Here is a 15630-nt window from a genome sequence, read left to right on the forward strand (position 1 = left end):
CTTGTACCCTTCAATCCAAACTTGCGATCTTATAATTTTTGTATCTCCCTTAGTTTTCTTCTTCTTAAATATAGAAATATATAAATTCAAAAGATGTATATATATACCATTACTTATTACTTAAATTAGAAAATATAAAAAAATAATATTTACCATAATGTGAGTCAAACAAACATAACCTCTCCGGCTCATTGTGTGAATGTGGTTTTGTTTTTCCCTCATTGCTCTAAATCTTGCACTCTTTTCCTGAGATATAACATAACCAATATATTAATTACAAGTATTATCAAGTGAATTGCAACAAAAAGAAGCAATGAAACCCCGAGAGAGAGTAACAATCATGATAAATTGCTAACATGTAATGGTGGAATCATTACAAATGTAGATATTAAACATAGACTATTGGGCTAGACATGGCGGAATCACACAATAGGGCAAAAGATTAAAGGCACGTAATGGCGCATATGTGGTAAGCATAATGTAAAACTACTGTTGAACTTTCAGGAAAAATTGATTTCTAATATCGAAATGCAACGACTGGTAAGTTCTTGGAATGAAAATTCCAGATTCGAAATATCACATAACAAACAAGCCCTCTAAAATCCAAGAACACCATGTACAACCAAAATAAAGGAGAAATCGTGCATATTGTAATGTTTGTTAAATCATGCATATTGTAATGTAACAAACATTTCACAAAATGGAACCAAATAAGCACATGAACAACAAGCACACGACATCGCCCTCTAAAATAATTTCATAAGAAATTCTGAAGCAAAATCAACGTCTGTAAGAAAACAATAAATTGCACAACATAAAAATTGCATTCAAGTGCTTTCTTGTGGTCATAGCATTGATCTTCCCACAAGATGAAATTTTTGTTACATGTATACTCATCTAGCAGGGATTTAATTGTGAAAAAAGAGCCTTTTTATAAATCTACCTCATTTTGTCCAATAACATATTGAAATAACTAGTATGCTTTGTCCATTTCAACATTACCCATTTGATTTTTTCCTTCTTTTAATTTACATCAACAATTTTAGTTTTCAACCAGATGGTTGAAAGTTCGGTTTCCAGAACTATCCAAACAAGATTCAACTTTCAGCTTTTATTTCTGCTAGTTTCCACAGAAATTTTGAAATATTCTTGCATGGAAAAGGATTACCACAATCGAATATTGTTTCATATCTATAAGAAAAGTGAAATAATACTTACTTGAAAGGTAGGTGATAGTGTCCTCTTTACAAACAAGTCCCACTGATTTTGGTCCATAACTTCGGGCTTCAAAAGACAGAGATTTCGTGAAGCCACTCGACTTGTATTAGCTTTTCGTACAAGTATTTGCAGTTTGAATTTTCTACCGTGCCACAATTTAGCTAACTTTTGAAAAATTGAATTTTTTTTCCCAATCTCCAGCTTTATAATTCATCCCTACAACAAAAACGGAAAACGCAAACACGCTCAAAGACAACAGTTTTATAAACCGTTTTGACCCCCAAAAAATGCTAAAAGACAACGGTTTTTAGAAAACCGTTTGTCTTTGGTTAAAAAAATGCTTTTTAACAACGGTATTTTCTTGTAGTGCATCTGTACATAGAAACACGATAATATTTCTAAAAAATATAATAAAACTTGAAATGAAATATTAAGTGACTGAAGATATTACCTGAAGACAACTCCACATCCTATCCTTCACATCTTCATTTATGTCATTCCATCCATCCAATGAATATGGCCCAAATTCCTTTATCATGCAACCTAGAAAAGAAACATATTTAACTGAATTATCTCCAATCGGCTGTCCTAACTCATTACGCTCCACCTCTTTGCGCTTGTCTTGACCACTAATCATTTCCGACTTTGATGCTCCCCGAACCTAAATTCTTCTGATCAAGGGTTGATGCACAGAATGAGGCCAATTATACTAAGTTTGAATATGGACAAATGTTGTCTCACATGAGTTGTGAACCCACAACAAAATGTATCCTTGAACTATTGATAGTCACACAAATTTTCGAAAATATTAACCGAGCCTCCAAAAACTCCTTGTTTTTTTCTAAAATCAATTACCGATTTAAAATACGACTCGGCGTGTAAAAACATCTCAAACAAACCATTTTAAAAAATCACATATTAACTATGCCATAGATTAAATAATCATTTAATAAAAAAAATTTTCCTTTACCGTCTCTGGTCTTCGTTCCTCGGTCGTGTCTCGGATAACCCTTAAAAACATATTTTTATGCATTATAATAGAAAACTACATTTTGAAACATATAAACATGCCCACCATATTTAACCAATGCAATTAAAATAATTTAATTAAGAATTTTCTATTTTCTAGATTTGCATGAAGTTGGATTATATTATCGCATTTTGGACCTTACAGTCTAACTCCCTCGAATGAAATTTTGTCCTCGAAATTAAGACTCAAAAAATAACTTCGGGTTGTGACTCCTCATGTCAGTCTCAGTTTCCCAAGTAGCTTCCTTCTCCGAATAATTTAGTCACTTGACTTTGACCTTGTGAATGACCTTATTCCGGAGCCTTCTTTCTTGCCTATCCAAAATTTGCGTATGCCTTTCCTCATAAGAAATCTTTGGAGTCAACTATAGAGGTTCATAATTCAGTACATGTAAAGGATTCGATATATACTTTCACAGCATCGAGATATGGAACACATTATGCACTCCGGCCAAAATCGGTGGCAACGCCACTCTATAAGCAAATGTTCCAATCCTTTTCAGAACCTCAAACGGTCTTATGAACCTCGAAGTGAGTTTGCCTTTCTTACCAAATCTCATAACACCGTTCATACGTGCTATCTTTACAAACACATGGTCACCTACTGAAAACTCTAGCACCTTTCGCCGCTTATACTCGTAGCTTTTCTGGCGGCTCTGAGCAGTCTTCATTCTATCTCGGATTTTGACAACTAGCTCCGCTCTCTGCTTGATCAAGTCTGGTCCTAACTCTCCTCTTTCACCAACCTCATCCCAATGTATCGGTGATCTATACTTTCTTCCATAAAGTGCCTTGTAAGGAGCGATACCTATAGAAAATCGGTAGACATTGTTATATGTGAACTCCACTAAAGGTAGCTTTGGTTCCCAGCTGCCTTGGAAATCGATTACACAAGATTGGAGTTGATCTTCCGAAATTTGAACCACCATTTAAGACTGACCGTCGGTCTGAGGATGAAATGATGTACTGAACAACAGCTTCGTCCCCATAGGTGAATGCAGACTCTTCCACAAAGACGATGTGAATCTCAGATCTCTGCCCGAAACAATAGACACTAGAATTCCGTGCAGTCGGACTATCTCTCGGATGTAAAACTCTGTGTACTGTGTCATGGTGAATGTCATCTTAATATATAGAAAGTGTGCTGATTTTGTAAGACGATCAACTATCACTCAAAAGCATTGAATCTCCTGATAGTCCTTGATAATCCCACTACAAAACCATCATGGTATTTTCCCATTTATTCTCGGGAATAGGAAGTTGCTTAAGCTTTCCTACTTTCCTTTGGTGTTCTACCTTAGCCTTAACTTGCTGCCATGTCAAACAATTGGAAACAAAACGTAAGATGTCTCGTTTCATGCCCGGCCACCAATACAATGTCTGTAGATCTTTATACATATTTGTACTTTTAGGATGAATGGAGTATGGAGTACTATGGGCTTCATTCATAAGCACTTCTCTCAGTGACTCACCACTAGGAACTCATAGTCAATCTCGATATCGAACTATGCCATGCTCCTCAGAATACAGATTCCGACCCTTCGATTCATCTCTCAGTTTCTATTTCGGTAATTGCTCATTAGAAGACTGACCTTCACGGATTCTATCCCTCAGGATCGACTGAACTGTCATAGTAGCAGGATTAGGAGCGTCACTCCTAGCATACACTAGAATATCGAATCGTTGAATCTCTGCTTGCAATGGTTTCCGAACTGTCAATTGTGCGATAACAGCTGTCTTTCTATTCAACGCGTATGCGACCACATTAGCCTTTCCCGGATGGTAGCTAATATCGCAGTCGTAATCCTTCACCAGCTCTAACCATCTTCGCTACCTCAAATTCAACTCTATATGTGTGAAGAAGTACTTCAAGTTTTTATGATCAATGAAAATCTTGTACGTTTCCCCATATGAGCAATGTCTCAAGACCTTTAGAGCAAATATTACTGCTGCAAGCTCGAGGACATGAGTCGGGTAATTTTTCTCATGAACCTTCAACTGTCTGGACGCATATGCTATCACTCGATCATTATGCATCAGGACTGCACCTAAACCAAGCTTTGAAGCGTCTGTATAGAGAATATACTCTCCTTGCCCTGATAGCATCGATAGAATTGGCGTTGAAGTCAAAGCTTGCTTCAGCTTCTCGAAACTCTCTTGGCAGTTTGATTCCCAAATAAACTTCACATTTTTCTTCGTCAAGGCGTTTAGGGGTGCTATAGTAGAAGATAAACCTTGAATGAACTTCCGGTAGTAGCTAGGTAGACCAAATAAACTGCGGTTCTTGGTCACATTCTTAGGTACTGGTTACTCTCTAACTGCTCGACCTTGCTGGGATCGACCTCAAATCCATCTCTAGAAAATAATGTGCCCTAAGAATGCCACTCTCTCGAGCCAAAACTCACACTTGCTGAACTTAGCGAATAACTTTCTATCTTGCAATATCTGTAGAGCCGTTCTTAAATGCTGACAGTGTTCTTGTAATGTCAAAAATCCAACACACGTAAACCGCATGCAAGCAAAGTATTTAAACTGCATATTTATTTTACTTAATTGATTTTAAATACTTAATTGATATATTAAGTGCGTGATTCATGAAATTGAAGGATTTACTCGAATATTCGATAATAGGCTGGGGAAAAGAGACCGGGGACGACCAAGACAAAATAAATATTTTCAAAGCTTATTAAAATGATTAAATGATCAATTTTTTCTAAAAATTATAGAGTTCTTATTTTATGAGACGTGCTCGATTTTATCCCGGAAGTCGATTTTGGGTAAACAAAGGACTTTTAAAATATCAAATGCAATATTTTTGAAAAATATTTCTTATAAACTTTTATTTTTCAATTAAATATATGTTATTGGACCCAATTTACCTAGGATGAATATGCACAATTGCTCCTAATTTAAAAGCCCAAAACCCAAGCTCAATATCATACAAATTAAAATCTATAAAACCAAAAAGCTAGGTTTTCTAGCACTCATAGCAGCCAAACACACATCAAACACTTATTTTCGAAAATTGGAGAGGAGAAACAAGGAGTCTTCGTCGCCGTTCGTTCTTACTCACACCCACACCGACGATCGTATTTTCGAGCGTTCTAAAACGCAAAAGCACGTTTCTAAACTCCCTCGATGCATCATTCAATCCATAATATGCATGTTTTTTTATTGTAGCATGAAAATTAAAGGATTTTAAATTGCCTAATGTTTTGACCTTTATTTTTAAAGTTTTGAAAGTTTTTACGTATATATGAACGTGTTATGATTTCCAACGAGTACGCTACCAATAGGAGGTGTTTTAGGGACGGGAAAAGAGCCTTTAAGGGTTGAAATGAAAGCTAGAAACTGAGCTTGGTCGTGGAAGGAGAGTCCTAGGGTTTCCAAGTAAAACTGATGGGAAGGTGGAATGTCCAAGGGCTTGGCACTACACATGGCTCGGTTAGGGCTAGGCTATGGGCTGGGCTGGACGTGGTTAGGTGTTAGGAAGAGCCCTAGCATGGCTAGGACTCTTGGACAACTTCCGAGGAAAAGTCCCGTGGGGGCTAGGACTCTTCCTTGGCACGCGCAGGCGGCTTCGCGCGACTGTAGGGGTTTGGTGCTGGCTGGGGCTGGCGAGCAGGGGTTGGAGAATGGTCTAGGAGGGTCTAGGCAGGGTGTGGTCCATGCTGGCTCGAGGGTGACTCGGGTTTAGGGGCTGCATGAATATATATATATGCTAGGACTCGTACCACGACTAGGAAGGAACTCGCGCAGCTGTGTCTCGATCAAGGGGCTAGGTGGGTGAGTTAGTATGTGTCTAGGCTGGTCAGTAGGGTCACTAGATGGTCTGGTCAAGGGTGGCTCCAGGTGGCTCGGCCATGGTTCAAGGAAAATGTGAGATGGCCCGAGAGAAACAACTAGGGTTCGAATTATTGGGTTAAATGGGTAAGGGTTTGAACCATGGTCCACGGGGTTCGTTTCATGGTTCACAAGGGTCTTTTAGGTTTAAAAAGTGTATGTTTAAAAGTTTGGAAGAAAATGTTGAAGTTTGAATTGATTCAAAAATTAAACGCTTCACGAATTAATAAATAGGAAATTAAATCGAAAGCCTCGAATTTAAGCTAACTTAAAACATTAAAATTTAAGCTTAAATAATTATTTTGGATTGTCTAAAGTAAATGAAAGTATGAAAAAGTCAAAATCGAGAAATTTTACTTCGAGGGGAAAAACGGTCATTTTACACACCTGGGTAGCACAAAAAGGGTTGACAGCGTCTCGAAGGGTCATAACGCATGTTAAATGATATATTATGATGATTTTGAGGAAAATTTGATATTTTATAATTTATGGTAAAGCTGTGCAATTTTTACTGTAAAAATGCCATTTTTTGAAAGTCATGATATTTTATGATTTAAAAAAGGAAAGAGGAAATATATTTTGAAGGAAGTGAATTGATTGTGACAAAAAAGATATGATATATGATTTTTAGGAATATCGCGAGGAAGAAGGCCACAGATGGAGCTCGTTTACGGGACAAGGCCCCAGAGAGAGCCCAATGATCGTATTTCCATTTTATGTTAATGCCTAGTGCCCGTCCCCATGCGCAATGGTGAGCTAAGACTTATTAGTCGACCAGAGGATAAAAGGCTAGTCACTCTCAAGGATCAAACTTTATCCAAATTGATAAATGATTGAAGGCTATATCATTTGACGATTTACTATTTTTTTATGCTTACAAATTTATTGTAAATAAAAGTATGATTTTCAATGAATGTGCTTGTATATGTATTATTTGCTACTCATGTTTAGAATGTGCCGAGTCATTAGACTCACTAGGTTTGAATGCTGCAGGTGATGATGTTATTGAGGGCGGCGCTGACGCTTGAGTGGAACGAGTCCAGCAGTACACTCCCGAGGGTCTTTATTTTTCCGTATTAAATTGATAGTTAAAAGATTTCAAGAATTTTTTTAATGATTTATTAAAGATTTTTATGTTTTATTTTGAAGTAAGATGATCATGTTAAAGGTTGGAGTTGAATTTTTGTAATTTACGAGTTAGGTATACTTATGCACTTGAGATTTTAGATGTTAAACTATTTTGATTTATGAAAATGTCAAGTGATTTTAATTATTAATTTTTGAAATAATGTTTATAAAAAAATTAATAATATTTTAAAGTTAAAAAGTAGAGGACGTTTCAGCTCTTCTCTGCTCCTCGAGTAAATAAGAATATCATTTATAAAGACTTTGATAAATTGATATAGATATGGCTGAAATACGCAATTCATGAGATCCATGAAAATCGCTGGCGCATTGGTCAACCCGAATGGCATCACCATAAACTCGTAATACCCATATCGAGACCTGAAAGCCGTCTTATGAACATCTGGCTCCTTCACCTTCAGCTGATGGTATCACGAACGATCTATTTTCAAGAAAATCGAAACTTCTTGCAGTTGATCAAACAAGTCTTCGATTCTAGGTAAGGGATACTTATTCTTAAAGGTGACTCTGTTCAGCTCTCTATAATCAATGCAGAGTCGCATACTACCATCTTTCTAATACTACCATCTTTCAGCTCTTTCATCTCAACTGGTGCTAGACGATAGAATGCCTTAGAGATAGGCACCATACCCAGCATCAATTCAATAGAAAATTCCACTTCTCGGTCCGCTAGAATGCCAAAAACATCCTCAGGAAATACGTCAGAAAATTTTCTGGCAACCTCAACATCCTCTAACTCCTAAATATCTGGAATAAGTACTGAATTAACACTCGCTAGAAACGCTTGGCAACCTATCCTCATAAGCTTCCTCGCACAGATGCAGGAGATAATGTGCGACATTTTCTTGTTCCTTACTGCCTCAAAGACAAAAAGATTTCCCGCTGGGTGGTCTAATGCATACTGACATCTGCTGGAAATCTATCTGATGCGAATTTGATTGTTGTCACTCCCAAGAGCAGATTGTGCATAAGTAGTATAATTCGGTGAGTCCGAATATCGAATCCACAGGGAAGTTAAGGTAACTACAAGTCCACTACAACGTCCTTTTGTTTGTTTTTTTTTCTTTTAATTTTTTGAATCTTTAATTGGTAATTTTTAATTGTTCAAATTTTAATTCAAGTAGTTGATATTAGAGGACTCACTCTTTGGTATTTTAATAAAGTTAACATTAATGATCATTTTTGAAATCTACTTAATAAAATGGTTCCAATATATTAAATAATGATATTTATATTATGTTATATATTATTATCTTATAAGCATATAATATATACCAAAACTTATCAATGTTGTCAAGTATTTATTGTGCTATATATATTTTTGTAAACACTAAATTAAGGTTCCCACTTTAAATGGTTAGTAAAACCAAACAAACATTTAAATGGTATCAAGAAATTAATATTATGATATATTCATATGTAATAAATCAAGGTATCCACTTTAAATAATTGGTAATATCAAACTAACATTTAAATGGTTCCAAGAATTTAGCGCAATATATAACAACAATAAATGAAAAACTCTCACTTATAAGTAGAGTATAATAATGATTAAAGAAATAAATATATCATAAACAATAAATAATGATTAAATCATATAAAACATATTTTATTACCTTTTAATAACCTTATTATCATACCAAGAGTTTCACATTTTCATCTCAACTTCGGGAAGTTAGCTACTCATTATTCAAAGTGTAAAATTTTGAATATGAAATTAACATGCTAAATATATTCAAATGAAGAAATAAAGGAAAAACAAAGAGAGAAATATCATGAACTCAAAGGTTTGTTGATAAAATGAGGGATATCTCAATACATTATAATACACCTCTACTTATAGCCATATTTGGGGATACAACAAATAAAATATTATTTTGTACACATTATTCTTCATTGGTGTTCCAAGAAATTATGTCATCATACACATCATTTTTGAAAATATTCTCATCCAATTTTGTTTTTCCACAAAAACAAAACATGTAGATATTTGAGTTTTTTGAAATGTTGTATTTTTTTATCATTTGACCAAGTAATTTGAGAGATACGGTCAAAATGCTAGAGCATGATAAAACTAACACTCATTTGGTAACTTTATTTGTTGCTTAATTTGATACCAGTTGTAAGATGATTTTAATCTCATGTTTGCCACCAATATTGTAAATATTAAAATCAACTTTCTACAGGTCCAAGAATAATCTTAATCCTATTTTCAAAGCCAATGTTATTTTTGTTTTATCGAACCTGTAAAAATTGTAAAAAAAAACTTATAATTACACAATAATTTATATTTTATACAATTTATTATAAAACATATAATATTTAAAAATTTAATAAAACTAAAACTATAAATTTATATTATAAAAAATTTAATTAATGTAAAATTTTTATGTTTATCACACCCCTAACCTGCTTATTGCTAGTCCCTTACAATTTAAATATTAATAGCAACACAAAACATATTGATTAATTTAAATAGAAATGTAATCTGAACTATCCAAGTGTTTAAATTAAAGTTGAAAAATGTCAAAGTTATATCAAGATCATCGTAATTTTAACTTATGAAATAATTTGAGTTGATCAATTCAAAGCTTATTTTAAGTTAATTAAATGTACATGGCCTTCAGAAATTCCTAGTAAGAGTCTCAACTTCAAATCCTCACAGGTTAATAAATGTTTCAATTAATGGGAACGATTTCTTTCATTGAGTTGGAATACAGATAAATGCTCAGGAAAATAGTTTACAGAATGCAGACAAACAAACGAGCCAGATTAAACAAAAGATAGGAAATTCATTGATTCAAAATCTAGTTATTCTTATAATATATTTTTTCTTGATCTTTTTTTTTATATATAACATCATAGAATTGGACTAAGTATATCCACCTTGACCACATATATATTTAATTTGTACAATATATTTCTCTCTTTCTATTTTTTTCTTTCTTTTTTTCATTTTTTTAAATGAGAGATGATTGAGTCGTAGCATATAACTTTAAAATTACATAGATCTTCATCATTTTTTTCTTTTTTATCAGGAAATATCTATTTTTTTCTTTCAAAATAAGAACTCAAGATCTAAACAATAGATAGCCTCTCTCATGATCAATAAAGGCTCGACAACTGTTTTCTCAATCCTCTCCACTCACTCACAAAATATATGTGAGTTTAAAATTTTGGGTACTCTTATCATGTATATATTGGGCTTTATACTTTAATAATTGATCTTATGACAATGGTTAATCACTCAAAAAGATTTCATAAATCATATTTTTATAGTGACCAGAATATTAAAATTGATTTTTTTTCAAATAAAAATTTAAACATCCTTATTAATACATTTTCTAATATAAACCTTTCAAACATTTAATGTGTGATCTTTTTGCAAAAATTACAAAGATACAAACAATAAACATGGTTTTAATTTAAAATAATTTTTTTTAATATACAAGTTTTTTTTTTATAAATTTGTTCTCCCCCAATCATAATATGACATTGTCCCTAATGTCATAATAACTATTAATAAAAAGTACATAATGAAAGAGATATCACCTGGAATTTTATAGAAAATAACAAACTGAAACAAATAGAAACCAATCCACGACTTTTGAATCAATGATCCAAATTTTTTTTCTTACTAGTTGATTGCGACCTTTGATCTTTGTTATCATCGAATCAGGCTTATGAACAAAAACTTCCAAATCATCAATTAATTGGTCAGCAGTTGAAGTATACATGATCATCCGTCGTGAATTTTCTGAAATGTAAACCTGTTCCACAACTTTATCAAGAAATGTCAATAAACTGTCATAATAATTATTGATATTCAACAAGCCAACATGTTTATTATGGATATTAAGTTGTGCCCAAGAAACAATGTGAAAAATTTCTTCTAATGTACCAAAACCACCTGGTAGTGCGATAAAAGTATCAGAATTTTCAATCATTATGGTGATTCTTTCATATATATAGAAGAAACTTTTAATTCCTCCCCAATTGTAACACCTGTAATATTTAATTTAGCTAAAGTTGTAGGAATAATACCCAAAACCTGACTACCTCCAAGATGAGCAGATGTTGTAACAGATCTCATTAACCCAATATTACCTCCTCATATATCAAGTGAATTTTTCTCTCAGCCAATATCTTTCCAATATTATTTACTGCTTCTACAAACACTTCATTTTTTCTAGTACTCGATCCACAAAATACACAAATATTTTTCAATGTTTGTGCAGAGGATCCAGCCATGTTTTTACTTTCTTTTTAGTCTGCGAAAATAGAAAGAAAGAGGAGAGATTTTATAGGGGTAATATGTTATTATGAAAAAACTATGGGTCATAGCTGTAAGCAGAATAAACAGTAAAAAAATAATGAGACACATGCATATAGACAGTAATGTGATTGTGGCTCATAATTTTCCTCTGATTTTACTTCTAGAAACGGCTTCAATGCATTCTATGAGTCAAGGATATGCTTTCCATCTAATTTTCTTATAAATTGGCAAACATGGTCTTTTTTAGTCGGATTCCCAAGACTATTATGATGACGCTCATCTTGGAATTGTTTTCATAAACTGAGAAGTTTAATATGCACGTGTCCACTAGAATACGTCTCAAGAGTCAATAAGATGTTATCTAAAGACTTTGTACTCAGCTCATTCTTAATTAAACCAATTTTATCTTCTTTATTATTGGAAACACATTCCAAAGATTTGCATCGTTTGTCGTAAGTCCATCTTGCACATTTATGACAAACCCCTAACCTTTTGGCCCTTCGTTTTTTCGCATAAGTGATTTTTCCTAATCCAAACATATATCGAATGAGCAATGACCGTGGAACTTCTCCACCTAATCGGACCTTAGCTTCTATTAAAATATGAATATCTTCTGGATTTCTTTTTTGCATTAGCAATCTCAATCTTTCACACTTACCTGCATAAATGTTTCTTAGAACATTTTTAAAAACAGAGGGAAAATATTTACAAATTTTTGAGAGAATTTCATCCATTTTCTTTTTTTAAAATTTTTGTATTAGCAATTGTGGGAAACTGATTTAACCGACTATGAGAGTCACGGAGTATCGTTATCCACCATTTAACCGGGAAAAAAAAATATTAAGGAATTTACTTTAAAAATGGTTCAATTCTTTGTCCATTTACTTTAAAAACATCGCCATTTTTCGGATTTTCTATGACCACAGATCCATAAGTATACACATGTTTTACAACATAAGGGTCTCTCCATCTTGATCATAATTTTCCTGGGAATATATGAAGTCAAGAATTATAAAGCAAAATGGAATTGAGAATAAAGAGTATGGGGCCGGGGGGTGGATTGACAAGGATTACTGAACCCGGTGTGGAAAGAGAGTTTCTCCAAACCGCTAGCCTTAATAGGGTAAATTTTTTTTATCAATCTCAAAGGATTTTCTAAGAATTGTCCTATCATGAAATGATTTGATTCTTGCTTTATAAATCCTTGAATTCTCATACGCGTCATTTTTAAGTTCATCAAGTTCATTAAGTTGCAATTTTCGCAATTTGTTGGCATCATCCATGCTTGAATTAAAAGTTTTGATCACTCAATAAGCTATATGTTCCAATTCCACATGCAAATGACAATGCTTTCCGTAAACCAACCAATAGGGAGACATATTCAAAGATGTTTTAAAAGCTGTTCGATATGCCCAAAGTGCATCATTAAGTCGTAGAGACCAATCTTTTCTATTTGGATTAACACTTTTTTCCAAAATTTGCTTTATCTCCCTATTAGCTAATTCACTTATCCATTTGTTTAAGGATGATAAGGAGTAGTTACTGTAATGTCCGAAAACAAAACCTACGTAAACCACATGCATGCAAAATTATTTTAATTGCTTAATTATTTTACTTAATTGATTTTAAATGCTTGCATGATATTTATTATATGATCAAATGATTATATGTCATGATTTCATGAAATTGAAGGATTTTACCCGAATATTCGAAAGTTGACAGGGAAAAGGAGACCGGGGACGACCAAGACAAGAATATTTATTTTTCATTAAATAATTGCAAGGCCTCCTAATATGATTAAAAATGATTTAATTTTTCTAAAAATGTTGGATTTCGAATTATTTTACGAGTCGAGCTTGATTTTTCTCGGGAAGCCGGTTTTGGGCAAACAAGAAATTTTTAAAATATAAAAGGGATTATTTTTAAAATTAATTTTTATAAACTTTTATTATTTAATTAAATAAGTCTTATTGAGCTCAATTTAATTATTTAAAGTAGGCCCAATTGCCCTTAAGCTTACAAGCCCAAAACCAAAACTCATTAGCATGTTGATTAATTTATAAATAGGTTACCTAGGCATTCAAAACACCACAATTCAGCACCTTATTCATCCGAAATAAACCCACCAGTACACACATTAATTTTGAAATTTACAAGGAAAGAAAAGCTAGGAGTCTTCGTCGCCCGTTCGTCTTTCCTCACCGACGATCACGTATTCGAGCGTTATAAACGCAAAGGCACGTTCTCTAAACTTTTTAAAACATCATAAAAATCATAATATGCATGATTTAATTGTTTATGCATGAAAAATGTTAGTGTTTGATTAATTTTTCGGTATGATAAGTATTTTCAATGTTTTTACGATTTTACGCTTGTTGTGAAAAGCGTTTTGAATCCAAAGAGTACGCTGCCAACGTAAGATTTTATATGAATAAATTGTGATTAAAATATGATAAAATTCAATAGAAAACATGCTGGAAACCATGGGAAACAATCAGAAGAGGACCAAGGGTTTGTTTGGGTTGCACTTGAGTCATGGACTCGGTTACTATGCATGGGTGCAAGTTGGCTCGGCCAGGGCTGGCTGGGGCTCTAGGGGGTCATGTGTGAGGGCCTGGTAGACTCTTAGCATGGCTAGGACTCGAGAATCAGTGTGCAAGTAAGAGTCCACTGTTGCTAGGACTCATCCAAGGCACGCATGGGGGGGGAGAAGACTGCAGGGGTGGTTCGCGGCTGGCTGGGGTGAGCCAGGGTGGTCTATTATAGTCTAAGGAGGAAGGCCGAGGGCTGGGCCAGGGAGTGGCACGGCTGGGCTAGCCACTGGATCGACCGCAGCGTGAGAAGCTCAAGGGCACCCATGTTGATATTCTGAATTCAAGTGGTTCACTGCAGGGGTTCAAAGGTCTGGGCTGGGCTTGGTTGGATCTGGGCATGGTCCAGGCTCGGTTAGGGTCAATTGTACTCGGTGGTGGCGTGACTGGAAGTGTCATAAGTTGGCTAGGAGTCTTTAAGCGTGAGTTCGCAGCAGCCGCGTGGGTCTTGGTTGTGCGCAGGAGGAGTTGTGTGGGTTAGGGGCTCGTCCAAGGGCTTGTGCTGGTCTGGAACGAAGCTGAGCATGGTCCAGGGTCAGTGAGGGTCTGAGTTGGTCGCTAGTTAAGTGGCTGGAAGAGTCCTAGGCTAACTAGGAGTCCTAGTGCAACTAGGATACACACATATACACATGCATGCAATCGAGTTAAGGGGCAGAAGGGTTTGAACGAGTTAGGGTCTGGTTATTTGGGTCAAGGTCGGTCAGGAGGGTGCCTAGATGGATTGGCTTGAGTTTTGCTTGAGGTGGCTCGACCATGGCTCGAGTAAATAAGGAGATGGCTCGGTGTGTTCGAGTGAGGGTCATATTTCGAATTTAACGAACTAAAATTGGAACCATGGGTCCACGGGTGTGGTTAATATCTCAAAAGGGTAGATTAGGTAATAAAAAGTTTATGTTTAAAATTTGGGATCAAAATAATGAGTTTTGAATTTATCCGGAATTGAATCGTCTTTCTAATAGTTAATTAAAGAATTAATTGAAGAGTCTCGAATTAAGCCGAATAAAATTATGAAAAACTATATTAAAGCTTAAATAATTATTTAGAATAAACTCATGTGATTAAAAGCAAAAAAAGATAAAATCGAGAATTTTTACGTCTAGGGGCAAAACAGTAATTTTAAACTTGGAAAATACGTAAAAGCTTGACAGCGTCCCGAAGGATCATAACACATGTTAAATGATAATTATTGATTTAAAATGATGATTTTGATGAAAATATGATATTTTATGATTTATGGTAAAGCTGTGCAATTTATACTATTTAAAATGTTATTTTTGGAAAGCTATGATATGTTATGATATTAAAAGAAAAAGAAAAATATTTTGAGGGATGTGAATTGACTGTGACAAAAGTCATGATGTATGATATATGATTTTGTGGGGATATCGTGAGTGCCAAGGTCCCAGAGGGACCCCGTTTACGGAACAAGGCACCAAAGAGACCCCGACGATCGTTTTTCACAATGGAGCCTAGCGCCCACCCCCATGGACCATGTGGAGCGAAAGATTGATCAGTCGACCAAAGGAT

The 15630-nt window shown here is 34.5% G+C and overlaps 1 protein-coding gene and 1 long non-coding RNA gene across 2 annotated transcripts; both read right to left on the bottom strand.

Annotated features, from left to right (window-relative positions):
* LOC142544928 (uncharacterized) lies at nt 1-1819 on the bottom strand. The gene is made up of 3 exons (XR_012820143.1): nt 1658-1819; nt 1219-1419; nt 1-246 (listed from the first exon to the last, which is right to left on the bottom strand). It is a non-coding gene; the product is annotated as an uncharacterized LOC142544928 (long non-coding RNA).
* An 841-nt stretch (nt 1820-2660) lies between these two features.
* LOC142544253 (uncharacterized) lies at nt 2661-3176 on the bottom strand. Its single transcript, XM_075651314.1, has one exon. It carries the CDS (start codon nt 3174-3176, stop codon nt 2661-2663), a length of 516 nt encoding a protein of 171 aa, XP_075507429.1.
* Between the last annotated feature and the right edge of the window lie 12454 nt (nt 3177-15630).

Source organism: Primulina tabacum, chromosome 5 (genome assembly GCF_025594145.1).
Source record: "Primulina tabacum isolate GXHZ01 chromosome 5, ASM2559414v2, whole genome shotgun sequence".
In the NCBI taxonomy this organism is placed as follows: domain Eukaryota; kingdom Viridiplantae; phylum Streptophyta; class Magnoliopsida; order Lamiales; family Gesneriaceae; genus Primulina; species Primulina tabacum.